This window comes from Suillus fuscotomentosus (genome assembly GCF_016647785.1).
Source record: "Suillus fuscotomentosus strain FC203 chromosome Unknown F5891scaffold_8, whole genome shotgun sequence".
Classification (NCBI taxonomy): domain Eukaryota; kingdom Fungi; phylum Basidiomycota; class Agaricomycetes; order Boletales; family Suillaceae; genus Suillus; species Suillus fuscotomentosus.
In genome coordinates this window covers 944914-965967 of record NW_024539520.1, presented here as the reverse complement: position 1 = coordinate 965967, position 21054 = coordinate 944914, and the positions used below count along the sequence as shown (strand labels likewise).

The 21054-nt window shown below is 46.9% G+C and overlaps 7 protein-coding genes across 7 annotated transcripts; 3 read left to right on the top strand and 4 right to left on the bottom strand.

Annotated features, from left to right (window-relative positions):
* Positions 1-1246: 1246 nt before the first annotated feature.
* On the bottom strand, positions 1247-2312 carry F5891DRAFT_1183794 (uncharacterized protein; the record flags this gene model as incomplete). The annotated part of the gene is made up of 4 exons (XM_041366348.1): positions 1247-1278; positions 1337-2123; positions 2175-2261; positions 2307-2312. 4 exons carry the CDS (start codon positions 2310-2312, stop codon positions 1247-1249), a joined length of 912 nt encoding a protein of 303 aa, XP_041230664.1.
* Positions 2313-3625: 1313 nt separating this feature from the next.
* Positions 3626-4189, top strand: F5891DRAFT_944544 (uncharacterized protein; the record flags this gene model as incomplete). The annotated part of the gene is made up of 1 exon (XM_041374562.1): positions 3626-4189. A coding segment is annotated over one exon (564 nt), but the record flags the coding sequence as incomplete, so codon positions are not given.
* Positions 4190-4481: 292 nt separating this feature from the next.
* On the bottom strand, positions 4482-6321 carry F5891DRAFT_1255544 (uncharacterized protein). The gene is made up of 6 exons (XM_041369992.1): positions 5859-6321; positions 5518-5824; positions 5342-5424; positions 5163-5286; positions 5006-5112; positions 4482-4953 (listed from the first exon to the last, which is right to left on the bottom strand). The coding sequence occupies exons 1-6, from the start codon at positions 6310-6312 to the stop codon at positions 4832-4834; spliced, it is 1197 nt and encodes a 398-aa protein (XP_041230662.1). The 5' UTR covers positions 6313-6321; the 3' UTR covers positions 4482-4831.
* Positions 6322-7248: 927 nt separating this feature from the next.
* Positions 7249-8072, bottom strand: F5891DRAFT_944426 (uncharacterized protein; the record flags this gene model as incomplete). Its single annotated transcript, XM_041374550.1, has 2 exons — positions 7249-7666; positions 7708-8072. 2 exons carry the CDS (start codon positions 8070-8072, stop codon positions 7249-7251), a joined length of 783 nt encoding a protein of 260 aa, XP_041230661.1.
* Positions 8073-10997: 2925 nt separating this feature from the next.
* Positions 10998-11799, bottom strand: F5891DRAFT_1183791 (uncharacterized protein; the record flags this gene model as incomplete). Its single annotated transcript, XM_041366347.1, has 2 exons — positions 10998-11407; positions 11460-11799. The coding sequence occupies 2 exons, from the start codon at positions 11797-11799 to the stop codon at positions 10998-11000; spliced, it is 750 nt and encodes a 249-aa protein (XP_041230660.1).
* A 3338-nt stretch (positions 11800-15137) lies between these two features.
* Positions 15138-16199, top strand: F5891DRAFT_922810 (WD40-repeat-containing domain protein; the record flags this gene model as incomplete). The annotated part of the gene is made up of 5 exons (XM_041373817.1): positions 15138-15389; positions 15444-15570; positions 15624-15765; positions 15823-15888; positions 15947-16199. Coding segments are annotated over 5 exons (840 nt in total), but the record flags the coding sequence as incomplete, so codon positions are not given.
* A 3776-nt stretch (positions 16200-19975) lies between these two features.
* Positions 19976-20963, top strand: F5891DRAFT_1183789 (uncharacterized protein; the record flags this gene model as incomplete). Its single annotated transcript, XM_041366346.1, has 4 exons — positions 19976-20230; positions 20287-20346; positions 20398-20546; positions 20738-20963. The coding sequence occupies 4 exons, from the start codon at positions 19976-19978 to the stop codon at positions 20961-20963; spliced, it is 690 nt and encodes a 229-aa protein (XP_041230658.1).
* Positions 20964-21054: the final 91 nt, after the last annotated feature.

Genomic DNA, 21054 nt, shown 5'->3' with positions numbered 1-21054 from the left:
TCTTCCACTGTATGGGTACATGCTTCTTATCGTTGTCATGAGTAAGCACGTCTTGCTCGCTTTTATCCGATGTTCAATTCAAACATGTTTCCCCTCCGAGTTAATCGTCGTATCCTTCCCCCCTTTCATGGGACATGGATCTTTGATTAGAAACTCTAGACCTCAGCCTGAATCCCTGCTCTGGTCCTGGTCTCGAAGGTGTGCGTCAATAACTCACTGCTGCTGGTGCCTAGACTGAAGCCTTGTTTAGGTCCAATCACTCCGAAAAGCCTTCACATCAGAGAAAGTACATGTGCGGTGATGGTAGCCATCCCACCACTTCTCGTAAACCCAAACCCTTTACTAACTTCTTTAGCACACCAAAATCGCAGAAATCGATGGACGCAAGAGCATTGTGTTGGTGCCCGTGAGCATTAATGTTGGCATCAATCTCAAGCATCAGTGTCTTTCACAAGATTGGTGTACACTGTAGACACCCGGGCCCCGCTAACACCACATCCTATGCTCCATTTTTCTGCCGTCACGCTCGATCATGCCGGCCTGCCTTGCCGTTTACTCATGCCACCTCGTTTTGTTTCTTCTTGTCTTCTTTTCTCCCTCTCTGCGCCTTATGCTCGCTTCCAATCTTAAATTCCTCTTAGTATGTCTCATCTATTCGGCTCACCAAATAGCATCTGGAACAAAGATCGAATTTGAATCGAAACAGAGGGACAAAGTGTGGAGTAAATGGACTGAGCACGTGTCGCAAGCCCCATGATTATGACGCCATCCTCCGGCGTTTTGATCAACCTATCGCGGACAACACGCATGATCTGTTACATATCTGAAGAGAGCGCAACGTTGAATGTCCCGAAGATGAACCTATTGGTATATATTTAATGGTTGGTTATCGCATCAAGTTCTACGGATACAATCACATGATCAGGCCATCAAGCGGATCTATCAGGGAGTACATGACACGACATGCAAAAGAAGGATAAAACGAAAGCGATTATAGTCTATAGAACATTCTTTACGGGCTTATTCTTATTCGGTGCATATCAAGCATATATCGTCTAAGAAAGTTGGACCATAAAAATTAGACAAAGTAACTACAACACGAGCCAATATATGAAGTACTGGGTTGTGCGGGGGCGAAGGAGCGGGACTCAGTGACGCAGAATTGAGGCCCGGACACGTCGCTCGTACTCGGCGGATCATAGATGGCTGAGACGGCGGGGATAAGACAACAGAAGGCTATAAGCGCCTACACCTCCATCGCAGGTAAGGTCTTGGACGCTAAGACAGTAAAACACAGCTTTAGACTTTGCCTAGACTGATACAACTTGCAATTTACCTGAAACTTTAAGGCGTCCCTTGTACGTGCTTATTGTTTTTTGAGTGACCCAGCGAGGTTCTCCGGTTGCGCCGAACCAGAGGCGATGCATTGGGAGGAGAGGATGAGCCTGGTGTTCTTGAGCATCCTCCCAGCTCTCCTGAGCACTCCATATCCATATCTGACGAGTATTCGATGTGGAAAGTGACTGATGAATGTAGAGGTCCCCGCACTCAAGTGACTCGCAAGGTGGGGGAGCAAGAAGAGGCTCACAGCCGCGGGAATCAAACCAATGCATCATTTGATCGAGTCCACGAATTTTATGCTCCAGGCGACGGACTCTGTGTTGGGAGGCATTGCTCTGAGGATGGTTGAGAGTTGAATTGCTGGCTGACGTAGACGACGGTACACCAGGAATGAGCCGATATTCAGTTGGTACAACTGGAACGTGAGATTCTGGTGATTCAAGTAGCCGGGCTGGAGAGGTGAGGTTATCAGGATTTCCTCGAGGGAATGGAGAGCGTGATCTCAATGATAGGTCGCAGGCCTGTGATCCAGGGGAAGCCAGAGTTTGGGATTGTATCGGGATATCAAGATCATTTTGACCACAAGATTGGGGGGACTGACGCTGAGAGGCATCTGGAATCATCACATTGCGTAGGTCCAAGGATATGGGTTCTTCAGGGGAGCCAACGGAAAGTGAGTTAACATTTACAAGTCGTTGGCGACGAGATAGCGCCTGCTTTTCGAGACACTCCGTGAGGCTGGGTAACACTTCCTCGAAAGACTGTCGGTGAATAGGGAATGGCTGAGGAGATAAGCATACAGGCTTCCCTACTAAAATATTTGAGTTGCTTACATCTACTCCCCGTCTAAATACATCAGAGCTCAGATATACATGCGGTTCCCCAGGCTTGGGGAAAGATTGACGGTGAACTGCGACAGGCTGGTTGAAGAGTTAGCACGACTCTCTAAATATTCCACAAAAAACTAACATCGCGCTCTTGCCGAAGTACCTGCCGATATGGCGTGTTTATCGCGCGAAAAGACGGCGAGAACTTGTATGAGTGTGGTGCTTCATATGAGTAGTGGAACTGAGAGTATCGGTCTGCCGATAGAAGGAGTCCATTAGATTAATATCATTTTATAGTTGGCAGTTACATGTGTCGGACTAAGGATGTTAAAGGAACAATGAAAGTGAGAGGCTCGACGACGAGTTGAAAGCAACTTGTACAAAAGGGACAAGTCCCAAAGCGACCTTTACGATTTGCCCCAGGTCAAAAACAACTTTGTCTGACTACTTATAATATACTAGCTAGCGTGAAATATTCCCGCTGCACCGTTCTAGTGGATCCTACTGCAGGGAACATGGCATTCAAAATGCTATACCTTTCAGACGAATTCAACGATATTATATTAGATGCATTGCCAGGAGATTATGGTGAGCATGGAATCACACGGACAATGACGAAACATACTGACAGCCGGAACATAATCGTACTTCAGTTCTGACACTCTCAAGGAAGCAGAGCAGGTACCTCCAGATGCACCTGAACAAACTCCGGACTATCTCGTAATGTTGACTCATCCGAATACACCTCCCCATCGATTGGACCTCAAAGTCGGCGCGGTATGCGCTATTCAATGAAATCTGTCAGTCGAAAAAGGTTTAGTATGGAACGCGCGTGTCTGCATCACGAGTCTTTATCGCAGGTTCGTAGAAGTGCAAATTCTACCTCACCTTCAATTCAGCGGGTTCAAGCTGGACAGTCAATCGACTTGCGCACCGATTTGTTTGCGCATGGATAGCTGTACACTGCACTGTCAAGAGTGCGAGGTCGTAGAGACATTCAAGCGCTTTTCCGCCCGAAGGGGACTGGAGCGCTTCTATGGAATATGGAGCAGAATGTTGGTGTTGTTATTCCTCTTGCTTGAACGAAATATTACTAAACAGCTTTGAACCTTCTCTAGCTAAAGGTAGAAATAAGTACCCTCGTTTTATTTCTATATCTCTTCGTCCAAAAGCATACGTTGGTCATCGCCGGCCTCACTCCGCTTCCTCCAAAATACCCATGGTGCCGTTTCGAGTTCTTTTGACAGTTGGTTCGCCCAATGCGGGACTAAAACTCTCGCAGTGCGGATGAAGGTCCGGTCTAAATACACTGCGCATCGCTTCCTTCCTAACTTCGCACCCTGCCGTTGGACACGTCATCTAGTACCTCGGTCTCGCCTTGTACTTGCTACACGTCCTCGCACGCACCTCCTTCAGCCCACACACGGAGCAGTTTATCAGCACCTCAATTCATCGCATTGGTACCTCCTGATGTCCCTGAAGTGGAGTCTATTTTGGACGAACGCTCAATCATATCAATGGCTCTCTTCAGGAGTCTCATAGGGAATGACAGGGCCCTCGTTCGCCAACGGGATGATGCCATCGCCATGGCCCGCAAACTTCAAAGAGACATCCCTTCTCAGGAAACTACACAATGGCACCTGGAACAGCAGACCATGCGCATCCAATTTGTCTTTGGTACATTGCTGCCAGAGCGAAAGTTCATCTTCAACGCATTCATGATCAAATTTGACGCGCTTGTCTGGCTAGATCAAAGAAGATGGGAGAATCGTATCTCTGAGTATTGGCAGAGGTACAGGGACGCGCTGCTGGAACCCATTCTTGACCATACAAGCACACAGCTTACCTGGATCGCGCAGGGCAAATCCGTCATGAATATGCACGTGATCAATGGATATACCCACTGGGCGCCTTCCTTACCATACTCACCATTGGTTTCATCCCATGCAAGCCGCGCACGATTCAGGATATCTGCAGCCCATGGACCTGAATCCAGAGAGGATCGGCACAGGGGATGCTAAGCCGGCATTCATGAAGGACTTAGGTATTATACTGTCCACAAATTGAACAATCGGACATTTCATTATGCAACGAAGCACACTCATTAACGCTGTTACATACATACTCCTATGTAGTTGCTTACACTAGGATGCCTGTACAGCATTGTAATTGTGATCTCTCCAATGATGTGGAGTATTATGCCGTGTCCGTATGCCTCAAGTGGAACGAAAATCCAGCTGCTTCTTAATCCCCTGATCGACCTCGTAGTGGCAAATCGTCGGAATCAAAAACATTTCAGCACCATTCAACTCACAAAAGGTAAAAAGTTAGCTTCATCGTCAAGGTATCCTCTATGCGGGGATGAGAAGTCGTCAATAATGTTATTGAAGAACAGGCAGCAGGCTAAATCGACAATCGATGGGGTATCAGAAATGGTACAATACAAACAGGTTTCGAAACCATCAGGTGATGTAAATTATTGCGAAGTTTGACCAAATTATGAAGGAAGAAAGAGTAAGGGAGATCGAATACAGTAATAACCAACGCTGCAGAAAGCGAAACAATATTGACATAGCATCTGGCGTAAACTAACAGGGGGACAATATTTGCAATGGATCGTAGGCGAGGAGGCTTTGGGTATGAGTTGTTGAATCCGAGATTGTTCATGGGCCACCCCGGAGAAGTGGAGGGAGCGAACAGTTGGGTGGCAGTGGCGCAGCAATATTGACGGAGTGGCAAGCCTCCGTCACCCGCTTATGCAAGTCGTCGCATTTGCTCAATAACACTAAAAATCCCGATCAGATCAGTGATGATGATGAGAAACTTATATCACTGACTTGGGCAAGGCCACAACGTATTCAGTACGTCGACTGGTACTATGACGTCCTTAGCAACTTCCAAAGCATCAAGAAGTGACTTGTCCTCCTCCCACAGAGCAAGACATCTGGTTTCCGTATTGAGCAGGCGAAGTCTCTAAATGCATGCTGGACTTACATTGCTACTTGGCTTGCAAACCAAGTAACCTGGAACGGCTGCCTGGTGAAAAGATGGCCGTCTTGATCCCCGAGATGGTGAATTGACATTTTAACTCTGCGGATGAAGAGGCTCTGGTAGTACACTGCCATTGCCAACGTCACAATCAATCAATACATCCTGAAAATAGAGCCACTTACACCACTGCTCAGCCTGCTTACGATTGAACTGAGGGGAATTTCCAGCCTCGGCATGGCCACTAGATACGCCACCATCAGCACGTCTGACGTCATACCAAAAACAGATACTTATGCTCGTAAAATCTGGGTAATTATGATCTGTGTGCTGCAGCAAGTTATTATCATCAATGGAAAACACTAAGGGGACAAAATAGACGTACTTGTAGACGTACTCCCGACACATGTACAACAATGCCATATCGAGGTTGCAAGTGTGGGAATCCAAGGCATCCTGAATTTCAAGGGTTTCTGACCAAGCTTCAACCGCAAGGTCGGTTGTCTCTGTGTTGCTAAAAGCATTTTTCCGGAGACGAGTGGTGCAGAAAATCCAAAGGAGCATGCTGCGGCAATAGAGCGCCCATGTTGATTCTTTCGAAGACTGCGCCTTGTGCTCGTTGGACCCTCGTTGTGATATCTCACCAGGGAACAACCGGAACCGTTCAACTGTCAGCCTAACCTAAATGCATGGATAAGGAACAAACATTAGAAGGATCGGTTAGGAAAAGATCGCTCGGCTCTTTCTGAAATGCGATGCAATGTGACATGTACCTAGCCACGAGGTTAAGGGCGCTCCAACACAGCCTCCTGCAAGATTCCTTGTGCATCTCCTCAGGGGTCCATGAGGGATCCCAAGGTGGCGTGAAAGACCATGAGGACGATGACTGCTCCGTAGCGATGGATGAATTTGGAAGGGGGATACAGTCGCACTTGCGAGAAATTGCATGAGGGGTACGGACCCCGTCCTTAGACATTTGATCAAAGGGGCGGCGTCTGTGAGTGATGGGTACAGCGTTAGGGGTGAATGTCAACACGTCTGGTTCATTACTGTCCAAGAACGTCAAGCCTAATTGGCGGACAATTCCATCGAGATAGGCTAGAGAACGTCTCGCGCGTTCGGGTGTATAGAGTGGGTGAGCCGAGGACTCATACATAGCGATAATCTGGATAGAACGTAAGCGACAGTTGAGAGAAGAAACTGGAAGCGCGAACTGGTTACTGGGGTGACTGCGATGATGAATGCGACTACTAAGCAGGCATATAAGAATACAATATTAATGAATGACTTCAAAGACTAGAATAGCACCGTCAGTTGACACGAGAACAATGCTGATGTTACCCTTTTGGCTGGATATCTCAAGCTAGCTGATCGTACAAGACACTTGAGAAAACGAGCCACCTTCGCAAGCGTGGCCAACATATTTGATATGTCTTGACGAAAGAAGACTTTGGTGATTCCCTTTCCTTGCTCGAATGAATGTGACTTGCTGGTCATTTTTCTGATGGGCCCAGAGTCAGGGAATCGGTGCTGCAATACGAACTGCCGTGCTTATTCGAATCCATACTTTATGTGATCAACTTCCTCTGTAGCTGCAAAGGTAACACTTACATTTTCGCTCATTAATTCAAGACCTGTTCGCCATTCCAAGAAATTTTGTGGCTAGGTTAAGGCTTGCAGAGGCCTGAGATAAGCGACATCAAACGCTTGTCAAATGTTGGTCAAATGCAATAGAATTTAGAAAGAGGTCTTTGTGATTACATAAGACCAGTCAAACATAGCCTGAAGTACAATTCAGAGGGCGAGTGGCCTTGTTTTCTATTTTCGCGTGATGTCTCTTGAGATCTCTCTGCAGAAACCCATGCAAACTTAAACTCAGAACCAAAAATAGACTCGAGGTTTTACTGATGAATGGGAGCTGGAAATGCGAAATTCGGACAAAGTATTTATACGATAGTGTGATTCGGCGCAAAGCTGGATGTTTCACGTGTAGTGTCGAAGATGACTTGGCTCGCCGGTTGGCCTCTGTGCGGCACTACATAATAGCATGAGCCCATGAAAGTAAAAATTGAATGAAAACACTAGTAGAAACTTACAGTTGAATGTTAGGAACGTGCGTGAAGGCGTAAACCTCATCCTCACACCTGTCAAGTTCTTCCCGGTCGTATTCATCAAGACCATCATACCACTCAACACGGTAAGCATTACGAGGAAGTCGACAGACTGCCCTTTGCGGGTGACCCATAGACATGGACTCAAATCGCACTCGAGCGTTGTTGCCCCGTGAACCAGTCCCCGCAGGGCCATATCGATTGTGACGGTAGATCGCATCGAATATACGAAGCCAAGCTGTAACTTCCAGACTGCGCCAGTGCCTTCCGAGTATGCGGTATTGAGGGATATCGTTCTCGTTCGCCGTCTCGTCGCTACTCATACCATCAGGACCAAATCTTGTAAGCATCGAGACGTGAGATCGCAGGTCCGAAACTGAACGAGCAACGTCCAAACGCCTGTGATATAGCTGCCAACATGTCAGAGGTAATGACCAAACTCGAATGTCATGTCATGAATACATACTGAACGTTTGCGTTCCTTTCTCCGATCCTCTTTTTGACGCGCCTTCGAAGCCGCCTCATCGAGTCCTGCCTGCTTATAAGCGCGCTTTAAGGATCTCAAATGTGTGGAAAATGCTTTTTTAACAGCATCATATTGGTAATTGGGATGGTGGGCGACAAAATCACGCGCGAATACTTTAGTAGCAGAGATATTCCACGCAGACTTGGGCTTTCCCAAGATTTCAATAGTGAAATTCTCCACAGCACAGCAAGGACCGCGGCGAGGGTCGAAGTTCACGAGCAAAGTCTCGTGTGGAAGTATTACACCTGTAAATGGTGCGTCATCACCAACTTGCTTCATCAAAATTCGAGTGTGCTCGCGTATAAGCTCCTGCGAACTGTCAGTGTCAATAACTTGAAATCATGAAAGACATGAAAAACGCACATGGAATTTATTTGCCTTTTGTGATCTATGCTTCACAGGACCGGTCTTCTTAAACCACCGCGGAGGTGGGGTCTCTTCTGTATCGCCGTCGTTGGAAGCATCATCAAGAGCCTCGTTGCGAAATGAACTGCGACGAGACTCCACAACAGTCGTAAGATGGGCAATTTGTGTCTCTATGCGACCCAGCCCCGTGTTCACTATATCGAAATCGTCTTTAGACGCTGGAACGAACTAGTACTAAGATGTTATTTCTGAGTCAAGTAACAAAGAAACTGAGCGCACTGTACGCTCCCTGCGTGACTGAGCACGAGCTATACTCCCACTGCTACTCGGGTCGGTGTCCATCCCATTGCTTGCACCTACGTTGTTAATTCGGTCTGTGCCGTTGACTTCGCTATCACCTTGCGTTACTGATGAAAGGCCTCGTGGTGATTGGATGAGGTCAGGAGTGCGTGACGCGTTGTGAGTGTTGCTGCCACCTTTCTGGGAAGTGATGGGTGGATTTTGATCGGCTGGAGGGTTGGTGTCAGCTGTAGATGGTAGCGCATCCGATATGGATGTGCTGCCGGTTTTGTTATCTGTTTCACTGCTAGTTTCTGGAGAGCCAGCTTCGGGGGCTAGTGGCTCGGTAGCACCAGTGCGACCACCTGATGCAGGCACAATCTGAACATGAGGTGCAAATGCGACAGATGGTCCTGTTTTTCGAGCCTGCCAAAATGGTGAACCACAATCAAGAACATAGAAATACTCACTCACCAGTTGTACATCGTGTAAGGTATCAGAACGGAATGAAAAACTGTTTGATGCAGGTGATCCAATGCCAAATAGTCGAGTGGCATACACATTTCTGAATATTCGAGAGACAGAGCTGCCGGATGGAGCTGTAGATGGCTCCTATGTACACAAGATTCAACTCAGATTCTATCAAGCCAAACTTGAAGTACACTTGCATCAATAATATCGGTGCCCCTAGGTCTCTTCTTGGGAGGGGCCTTCTCCCAGTCTCGTTCCTTACCTTTTGAACTACTCTGCTAGAGTCATGTAGGTTAGAGATGTATTGGATCGGGATGCTTGGCAGCATACCTCTGATGTGGTCGTCAAAGGGCCTCTCTTCTTGGGAGGGACCTTCTCCAAGTCTCGTTCCTTACCTTTTGAACTACTCTGCTAGAGTCATGTAGGTTAGAGATGTATTGGATCGGGATGCTTGGCAGCATACCTCTGATGTGGTCGTCAAAGGGCCCTCATCTTGATTGCTAGCACGATCCTTGAGAAGGGATTAGAGTAGATATTGTATACTTTTTATATCACATACCTGGTTCATTGTGTCCAGCACACGTTCCTGTACTAGCTGTAAATCGCAGTCACGACGCATAGTCAATTGAGAGGAAGCGCACCTGTTCCTCATCCGAGTCAGTATCTCCACCCTCACGAGGTCGCTTGCCGAGAACCGATACGAGTACGGTATGATCAGTACGTGACTTAGGGGAAGTCCTATCGACCATAGGGATGTGTAGATATCGTTCGATTTCCGGGCTTATATACTCACAATAGTTATACTCGCCGCAGCAGAGCAATACCTTTCTTTGATTATGGATAATAATCAAAGATATATCCCTTCTGTGTATCCCGCACAGTTTCGAAAATTCTGGATTCATCTGAGTCTCTGTCACGACTCATGACTAGTCATCATGCCGCAATCATATCTCATGCATCATGGCGATTGCAATTGCGATTGAGCGAACCGGCTCAAATGCGCCTAGTAATTGTCAACCTTTGTCCAACATAAATAGGGGACGAACAAGTACTCCGGCGGATCACAGTTGTCCTCGTGTTCGCAGCATCGTGATAAAAATGAGAAGTCTGACGGAAATACGGAGCCCGAGTTTGAGGGGCATCGTGACAGCACCGCATAATTTCCGTCCCCTTTACAAGGAATAGAAGATGTACTCAATGCGCTAGAAGTTATTGTCCGAGGGAGTACAAAGGGCGAAGCCGCTACAAAGGGCGAAGCCGCTACAAAGGGCGAAGCCGCAATATATCTGTTCCGAAATGTAAGCTTTTGGGGCAGACAAAGAACACGAGTTCTGCTTGGATTACCACAAGAAACCATTAAGCGATTATGGTTGGAATTGGTACTGATGCCCCGATCTAGATGAATTTGGTAGTGGTGCATGCAGATATCATGGCTCGGCCATGCATTGGCAGTAACGTTAACCGGCCAAGTGAATTGCAAAGCCGAAGCGAGCCAAATTTTTTGAAATCCCGGGGGTTTGAAGGCGAGTCACGTGACGAGAGCCGAGAAGTGGTTCATGATGACCCTCAATAATTGCATGAGATCAATTATGGAATACGGGAGCTTCGGATCTACCTATAGACATGATACCCAAATGAACACAGTACAGCTCGGTTAGTATGACAGATTTTGTCCCAACACTGGGGCACGATCCGCGATGAGCCCTTTCTCTCATTCTCACGTCAGTTTGGTTCACTCGGATATAATATCAGTTTAAGATTGTGTCGTGCTCGAGAAGCAGCATCACAACTAACTCGGCAGACCTGTGAACAATGCACAAGGGAACTCTATGAAGACAGACGAATTTTGCACGCTGTCATTGATGAAACGCATGTGATGGCGAGATTTTGCGATGTCGTAAATTGACAACCTAATGGCCGTGGAGATCAGCCGCTTCAGAATGCTAAAGAGACGTCGGACGGTCGCGCTAGCAAGGAAACCGACGCTATGGTTTTGCGTGATCAAGTTACAGGAGGAAGAGAGCATCCAGAGGGGACATCATATGGGCGTACTCTACACTTAGATCGCACGTGGCAATTTCTGTGATCCTAATGGAGGAAAAATGCTTCAGACTCTGCCGGGGCTGCTCCAACTTTCAATTTACCTAAGACCTTCAGGCGTCCCTTGTACGTACGTATCGTCTTTTGAGTGACCCAACGGGGCTCTTTGTTTGCGCCCAGCCAGAGGCGATGCATCGGAAGAAGAGGATGAACCTGGTTCTCACGAGCGTCCTCCCAACCCTGCTGAACACTCCATATCCACATCTGACGAGTATTCGGCGTGGAAAGTGACTGATGAAGGTAAATGTCCCCGCATTCAAGTGGCCCACATGGTGGGGGAGTAAGTAGAGGCTCACAGCCGTGAGAATCAAACCAATGCATGACCTGATTGATACCGCGGATTTTATGTTCGACACGACGGATGCTGTACGCGACACCAGACTGAGAATGGCTGAAAGCTGGGTCGTTGATCAGTGGACAATCCAGCACCGTGAATGAGCGAAACTTCACTGTGCGCCGATGGCGAATGCGATTCTGGCGATAGATGAGCTGTAGGAGCAAGTTCATTGGACATAATGGGAAGGGATGTAGATCGTGGCGCCAAAGTCAATGCTAGGGCGCGCGGATGCATTTCAGGGGAGGTCGCAGCTCGGAAATCTAGGGCGTTATTCAGACCACAATATTTGGGAGGTTCAGACTGAGATGTATCCGGGCTCATAGAAAAAGGGAGGTTTGGAGCGTTGCCAGACACAGAAAATTCAGAGCGCATGCATGGTAGCGGAGCATGTCGAAGGCGTGGGCAATGAGGTAGCGTCTGCTCCTCGAGAAGCTGCGTGAGGGAGGATGTCATTTTGTTGAATGACTCCCGGTGAGGAAGAGAGGCCTGTTGAGATGAATACATAAACTTCCCCGCTGGAATGAGCTAGTACTGACATCTGGTTCCCGTTCCGATACATGAGAAGTGAAATATGCATGCGATTCTTCAAGCTTTGGAAAAGATTGACGGTGAACAGCTATTGGCTATCAGGGGACTTAGCAAAACGTAGCACGTATGTTATGCTCAGAAGCTCACATCGCACTCATGCCTAAGGACTTGTCGGTATGGAGCATTGATTGGGCAATGAAGCAGAACGCGGCGGGAACTGGCGTGAGTTTGGGTTTTCATGACGACGAGTTAATTGAGCTGGAGAGGTATGAAAATTTCCTTCCTTGGACTCAAATTTGACCTCAAATATAGCTTACCATGCTACAGCCGGTACGCTATGCGTTAGGCTATGACGCGATGAGTGAACAGCTGGACGAGTCTTACTAACTTTGAGGCCTGGATATAACTTTACACACAAATCAGCTTATATAATCGCACGCGATGGACCTTGGATCACTTAGCACTAAGCATTGGTAGTATCTGAGTTACACCAGTTCCAATTCAAAATCGTTTATGGATTTACCGCGAAACGGCCATTGTACGGATGCCAAAGACCGACACGAGATTGACTCAGCCAGTCTTGCAACAACTTGTAAGGATGATGACAGACCGGCGGTATGATACTCGTCTAATTGTGAACCATAGGACACCTGTAACCATTTGTGTACATTACGCATTCCAAGTATACAGATTCAAATCCTGACATGAGCGTCCAGGGTTTGTCAACTGAGTTGCAGGAAGCAAGTACCTCGCTATGTTGAGGCACGACAAGGAATCCTTGGAGAAATTGACTGAGGAGCACGAAGTGCGTCATTTGGTTTCACTGGGCACGACAGTCTCGATACGAGCATATCAGTACCCGCGAAGGGGAGCGATGACGAAGAATGATCTTGTTGGCAAGTTGGGAGGAAGGAGATCCTAGACTCGGAGGACTCGGGCGACAGTAAACTCAAATATCACGGTACCCTCGCTGCCAGCCTTGGCACAAAACTAGGTTAGTAGAAGCTACGACTGCTTGGTAAGTTAGAGACATGGGGCACTAAAACTGACACGAAAATTCACCATGGAAATTAGCATTCAGCACTCAGCAGCTAATGGTTATGGCAGGTAAGTGTGACTAGTGCAGGACCCAGATAGTAGGGATGTCACACGTAATGCATGACGATCGTGCGCAACTAGGACTCAAAAATGTCACAACCTGGGGCTTTATAACATTTAATTAATATTCATCACGTTCGATTGCACATCACCAACTCGACGTACTCAGGCCGTGACGTTGCGCCCGAATGACCTGCAAAAATCGTTTTTAAGTCCCATTTCTCGTGAACTTGTACTCACTGCCGTCGTCACTGATTATGACGATCCCGACACTGACAGATGCCGAACCTTTCTTTCAGATACTCATGTGCACGTTCACAGCATCCTGGTGGGTTCACGTATCAAATACAGCAAGTCATTTCAAAGCATATCCCCGTGTATTACAGACTTCGACATTCAACTCGGACACAGCGACATGCTCTAATTCAATCGCAACTGTGCAGGCAGGACCACCAGCAAGTGTCGGGGATTTAGATATACCGTCTCAGTGCTGTCGGATGGTTATTTGAATGGTATCTGCCGAAGCTCGGAAGCCTTCGAAAAGGGTTAGTTGGCATTGTCATATCCGAAGGGACTAAGACTGACGTGAGAAAGGGTCGACTGTTGAAATTTAAATTTGAAATGTCGTGCTCGGAGCATAGGTTAGGGCGCAGTCCGACTGCAAACAAATGAATATTTATCTTCTATTTCTGTCAGAGCCCAGGATAGTTGTGCCGTAACCGTTACCCTCCGTGTTTCGCTGCTCTTATGTCCACCACTTAAGAAGGAATCTGACCAATGACCCAGAAAATCTATCCCACATACCGATATCATCTTCCATGTCCTTTAACTCAGTCGACGAGAACAACGGTCGTGCTGCGCACCCCCACGCGGAACAGCCAATCACGGTTCTAGCTCCTGTACGCCTCATCCAATTACATGCATGCCGTCCCTGATATTCAGTTCTATTTGCTTCAGATTGTGATACCAGCTACTATTGGCGATACAACGCACCACAAGGAGGCAGGTATTGTCACTCCTTTCATAATTGCGTTGCTTGGGGATAAGCCCATGCAAAGCACGTGCGGATTTCATCAGCGTCTGAGCGTGAGTCTTCATCAACTTCGACTTTTAACCTTTTAATGTCGTTTTCCCACCAGTGTCGATATGTCGTAGAGCAGCGCCCTGAAAGAGCTGCAAAATAAGCGAATGGATGTGAAGTTCCAGAAAGCCAATAAATGATCTATATAGCTAGGGGTCTGTCAGTGTGGCCGCTTTTGAAAACACAAATGTTCCTGTCCAGCTGTTGAGGCCTGAGGGTGTATATGAAGTGGGCTGTGCTTAGACTCGTGATCAGTCCGAGACGTGTGCGATCATACAAAGAGCCACTCCACTAGATGTTGCAATTTAGTAGGCATGTACGGTTCAATCTAGTTTAACAACATCCGTGCTCTGTGCATACTCATTTCCTATTTCACTATCAATGGCAAAAGCATAAGTCTAGTGGCAGCTAATTGACCGTCGATTTTTGTGCTGATAGGCCAGCATAGACTCCTGCAATCGCATCATCACGTCTAGCATGAAAAAGGGAAGAACGGATCACAAGAAATGATGATCGGCAAGAGATCTAGGATCTCAAGATCTGGAGGCGGTTTCACCATCAGAATAGAATGTTCCCGAAAGGTCCGATTTTGAAGCTTAGTCCAAATACGAATCACAAACGACGTACTATTGGAGATTCGGGATGCGGCATTTCAAGTCGAAAACCTCTCCACATTCCGGTTACATAAGTCGTGATCTTGAATGATGAAAGAGCAGTAGTTAATTTTCTTTGTGGTATATCTGTGTTGGAATTCAATGATTATGATACAAGGGAGTCAGAAAGAAGTTCCCGGCATTTCTGATTCCGTTTGTCACGGGAATATTCTAAATCTAAATCGAGACAAGAAGTTTCCTTTGTATTTTGAATCTTTGATTATTCGAAACAGTGGTACTATCCAATCTAGATCCGTTTATTACCTCCTAATAGTCACTGTACCTGAGGCCTCAGGCCTGAGGATCTAAGCTGGCGATCAATTTCATTGCGGGTCTAAAAAGTCGTTGGTTCTGTGTCACAACTCAGCTACCTACTAAACCACCCTCGAGGCGTTGGGGCTACTCAGGCTATACGAATGCAAGAGAATCTTTACTCGGTTCACAAGACTCTAGTCGGGCACACTGACTCAATCAGCTGCTTGAAGTTTTCTCCAAAAGGTCACCTCTTAGCCAGCAGTGGAGATGACAGTCAGTTAATAATCTGGGAGACTTCAACTGGAAAAATTCGCCATCAGATCACCACCGTCAGCCCCGTTTTTTCTATGGTATGGGATCCTCGGTACAGAACGAGACTGTTTTGCGGGTGCGAGAATGGGAAAACCTTGCTCATCGATCGCTTTCAGGTAGCTCACCAAACCAGCCCAAACTTCTGTACCTCTGACATATATTACTTGCAGGGTCCGGATCACGAAGTACTGACTGGCACAGTAGCGCCAGTATATGCGTTAGATTTAGATGCGGTTACTGGTTACTTGGCTATAGGAATCGGTTCTGAAGTGCACGTCGCACAGGAAATCTCTGGCAGTGAGCACGCACACAGTGTCTTGACACATTCTAACGGTTCCGTCTGCGAATAGATACTTTCGCGACATTCACAATCCTCCCAAAACCCGCCGATTTGTCCGACACGTTGCCAGATAGCAGAGTTCGTCCAAGATCTGTGCATTTCTTGAAGAACGGCACAAGGTTGATCGTCTCCTATCTCAACCACGGCATTATGTAAGTCAAATTATGATTATGCTTGTATCGGTTGCAACTATTTTTGATGGCTCGCAGATGTTGGGATCTGAAGACCCGCGACGCCTTATGGCACATTGTCCCGCCTCTTAGTCGTCGTCAAATGTAATACACATCTCCGTTTTCCTGCATGCATAAGCTAACTCAAATATTGCGCTACTAGTGGATACGCAGCATTGTCCCATAATGCCCGCTACCTACTTGTGTCAAACATGAATATCGGCATGAACCTGGATGCCTTAGGCGAGAAGGAGCCCTTACAGTCTTTCCTCCAGCCCACAAATACAGGTATCAATTTTCCACTCGGAGTAAGCTTTTTACATCAGGGGGGAGCCGTTGTATGCGGCTCGCAGACGGGCAGCGTCAAAATCTGGGAGACACTGTCTGGAGAGCATCTTCAGACACTTGAGCATAAAGGTCTGCACGCATTATTACACCAGTCGCACTCTACTAAACATTCTGACCTATCTTTCCAGAGGTCGTCATGCAGCAAGTAGCTGTGCGTACATTAGTATCTATCTCCATATACCCGTGTTTGACCAGTCGTTGATAGGCTTTTCAAGGCAATAAATCTGCATTCATTGCTGTAGGTTCTGTTGGGACGCGCGAGGAAACCCACATAATCTTATGGCGAGCAACTGGAGGTACATGACCACCACCTCAATACTCCAAGACATTTTCTAATGGTTGAGCAGATCAAACTTCAAGTAACTCATGGTGGGATGTCATCCACAATTACATGGTCAGTCTTGTTGTTCATGAAATTCATTGTCAATGACACTCGACTTATCCAGTGGAATACCCTTGCCTGGGATTTTGACCGAGAGGCGCAGCGCGATATCAAACTTGGTGTCTTCTCTGGCCTCGTCCTCTTGTGCTTCATGTTGTATTTTTCGCAGATCAACGCAGTGCGGGTAAGTCTGATTTTTGTGGTATTCTGCTCTGGTTGCCTCATTGCACATGACAACAGATCAGCGTAGAAAGATGTATCTTGAAGACTTTAGAACTTTGCTACCGCCGCGTCAGCAGAGCCTCTAGTGTTTTAGCTCCAACATTGAGGTTAATATGGTATTGGGTCAGATCTACCTTCTGGTCACTCGTTTCATCGGGAATCTCGTGTGCCGTGATGGGTCTAACATGGTTAGCAGAGATGCTAGGAGTCGAGGATATCGTTGGGCGGCAAGATTTATGATGTCGAAATTCAAGAATTATGCGCATTGATCTAATACACTTGCTCAATTTATTTCCTTGTCACACGTTATGCATTTGTATATTTTCGCCTTCTTTTCTCTCATTCCAAGGAACTTCCAGGCCTGAGAGGTTTGTGCCACCCTTTCGCACACCTCCGCAGGGTATCTACCCTTTTTAGTGAGAAGCGTCCCTCTAAATCCTCTTCCCACACCGAGAATCGCGCGCCTTGCCATCATTTCTGTCGAGGACTTATACGCAGATATTCTATTAGATTACCTACCAGGCGAACTATGAATCTCCGCGCTGGCGTTTGTCATTAGTAATGACACCTCCTCGCCCTTTTGAAAACGTGCTTGAAGACACAGAATCGTATTCTCGATCCCTGTAATAATATATAAGAACTATAGTATAGCCTTTGTAAGGTGAGTGAGTCGAGATGAAAAAGCGAAGGAAGAAAGGTTAAAGAAGAAAGGTTGACGAAGATCGTTGCGGTACAAAAGACAACTATAGGATGTGTAAGCGAAAGCAGTCAAGGAGGCTTGCAAGTGAGAGGGTGACCGTGGAGGTTTACGAAGAGAGGCTTGCGAGTACCATATCTATACTAGCAAGATCATGGGAATCAAGGTGTGAAGGTTCTGGAAGATCGCCTGTGGGCCAAGATGGTCAAGGATTCAAAGTCGAACGAGCAAAAGGTGAGTCACATCAGATTGCGGAGAACAAGCGGAGGACACACCGGGCTTCGATCGGTACACGCAGGCTTTCAGAATGCTTTCAAATCTCATCGACAAATAAGTTACCAATGAGATGGGGGTGTTGTGAGTTGACGCCTGGAATTGCAAGGACGTAAGTGGAAAATACGTTGCCTGAAGTACTGCTTCTGGGACGATACCAACCATGCTTGTAGAAAAATTGTGAGTAAGATGATAATAACGAAGACCAACGCACATCAATGGGATATGCTCTCCTTCTCTATTCTCCTCCTTCAAGCCGTCACATGTGTAGGATAAAAATCTAGAGAGAATTGAATTGAATTTTTATATTTGGAAAGAGGTCTCGACGCAAGATCACGTGAACAAATCTGCCTTGTGCTTACTAAGCCAGCCTCTCTTCTCGCTGCCGTTTTTCGTTTACCTGTTTCGCCACATCCTTGTTTAGTGTCCTGCAGGTAGGGGTCTGGTTTTTAATCCTGAAAATCTCCCCCTCACACATGTGGGTTTCAGGTGGTGTTTGGTCTGCTGGTCGTGTATCTCACTCGAGGTTTCACGAAATTCCGATCTCCAGGTTTATGGGCCCGATACCGTATTTCTGCAGCAAGCAGCCCACCTAATGCATGGGTACTACATCTTCCTGGAACACAGAGATGTATTTCTCCACTAACTGATTGTAATGTGATTTTTTCGTCTGCCATATTCTGTTGCTCATCGGCCATCATTGTTGTAGATATCTTTCCTGTATCCTCGATTTCCACGCTGCGAGTACGCATGACCTTTATTGCTTTATCACTAAATTTTGATGAGCCTGCGATCTTCAATCTTCTGTCAACCACTCCCGCTTTGCTCCACATGCAGGTCAGCTACCCTCGTTCCTTGGCTGCCCACTTTGACCCAGACGGTCACAGAGCAAATTTCCCCATCAATACACTCAAATGACTCAATTCTGCTTGCGTTATCACTCCTGCAAATTCACGCATACTTCCACCGGTCGACGATGTACCGCCTGAAGAGTTACATACCGAGGTCATAATCGCAAATTCAACATAATATTACCCTCCGCATACAGACCGGATGATGCTACCGGTGAATGGGCAGTGCAGTTATGAACACTGATGACTTAGCCCTTGCATTCGACGTGTCTTAGATGCTTGTTTCACTCACCTAGGCCTCAGGATGAAAGATACCACAGTACTTATTTATTATTGGCGGACTCCTCGATCAACTATAGCACTGACAATATGACTTGAATGTCGTAAATTCGTAATCAAACATAGGTAACCTATGCTGCTGCGAATGGTCATAGGAGTCGTTGACGGTATAGTCTCAGGGTCAGCCAATGCACGTTTCCGAGTCTTTCATGTTCACGTTCCATTCCAGGGATCTCGCCAACTACGACAACTTCCTTCCAACACTGAAGGACCTCAAAACGCGGTAAAGAAACTCTCTAGCATACTTTTAGGGATGTTCAAGTCCGTTATGTATGTGCATTTAATGTCGCCACGACCTTACGCACTCGCAATTGACTGCAAAGCCAGCAAAAAGCCATGTGTTGTAGTCTCCGTTTGTGTCAACGCTGTTTCTACTAGTCTGGGTCATCCAGCCACAGGCGCACAGAGCTGTCTAGTACGGTTCACACTGATGCCTTATTCATTTCAGCTCCCCTCCGCCGCACTGCAACATGAGTATATTTCTGTGCTGTCCCACTTTGGTCCCACTGCAACCGGTTGTTCAGGAGCAGCTGTTCGTTATCTCATATCAATACAATTGATCCTTTTTTGCTCGCCGGGCAGTTAGAATCGACACCGTGCTACATCGTCCTCTGCACATTCCATCTGCGAGCCGTATGTGAGCATGTCGTGGCGTGGCTCTCAAGGTCATTTTCTGAGCTGTCTCCGGACATCGGCTACAACGATTGAGATAGACTGCACTTACTACTAACAGCTTACCTCCGGATAGACTCCTAGACGACCATATTCAGCATGCAATGCTAAACGAAACCCAATCGTAACCACGACTGCCCGTTATGGTGATGTGAAGGTTCGAATCGAACCAGACCTTTATTCTCGAACAGGAATAGTGTTACCGGCGGAAACTACCCGATTGTGACTTCAGGAGAGGTACCTCACTTCGCCCTTTGTACGCTTTGTATGTCTGCTTCGATGTAAGTCGACTGTCACGCTTGATCGACAAATTTATCTCATCACCATGATTTTCGTGTGGAATGTAATTGTCACGATACTTCAGGCAAACGGTGTCTAGGATCCCCTCGACTTTCCTGTTGCTCCACGATGTCTTCTGGACCCATCAGGAACGTCCCAAGACGCAGACGTGCTCAGACCCCTTTCTATCCCTTGATAGAAGCCCAGCCTAGTCCTTCGACTTCCAGACTTCGAGTTATTCCAGCACAAGCGCATCATATTATCGAGATAATGAGTGACAACGAAGCTGCAGGTCAGGCAGCATCAGTTATCGACCTCACCACAACCGATGACGAAGTCGCGAGTCAGGTGTCGGTTGATGTACATCGCGAGCCGACCATAACAGTACGTCGTTCAAAATTTCTTATTCCAGTAATTTCCTCTACAACTATAACTCATAGTTCGCGGTCGCTGCCGAAGATGTGGTTGAAATCCTCTCTGACGACGAAGCCACTCAGCAGGTCGGTAAATTCACGGATTTTCCATGTTAATTATAATAACACGAACACCAGCATGCACTGGCAGCAGCCACGACCGAGCTAGAAAACCTACGCGCTGCAATCCGGAAGGTTTGGTTTTCACAATTCGACAGCGTCATGAGCTTACACATTATCGGATCTCAAAGGTCCTCTCTGAAAGGGATTCTTCTCTGGAGTGCGCTGTTTGTAAAATAGTATTCAAAGATTTACACAGGTCAGTGCAGGTTATGACCTTATGCGATTTGATTTGAGTGTCCTTTGGCAGTCTAAAATGTGGACATAGTTTCTGTGCAGCATGCCTCAAACAGTGGTTTCAATCTTGCTGGACTAGATGGGTAGCACATAGGCGACCACCTGTTGGACTTACTTCCAGAGACATCTCGACGCTGCCACTACCATCGGCAGTCATATTGGCTGTGACGAGACGTTTCGGACGCATCCCATTCACCTGTCCAACTTGTCGGGATCTCGTTGGCAAGCACCAACCGTATAAGGTTATTGCACTCGGTCAGCTTTCAAATGCCTTATCATCACTGGGGGGTGAACAAGGTGAAGAGGATCCATCTATGGATTGGACAGGTTACTTTTCTGTATCATAGAGTAACATTCACGACTGACATGTAAAGACCATCGTACACGCGACTTCCCAATTACTTACAACGCACACCCCTGGTAATTTGATATCTAATA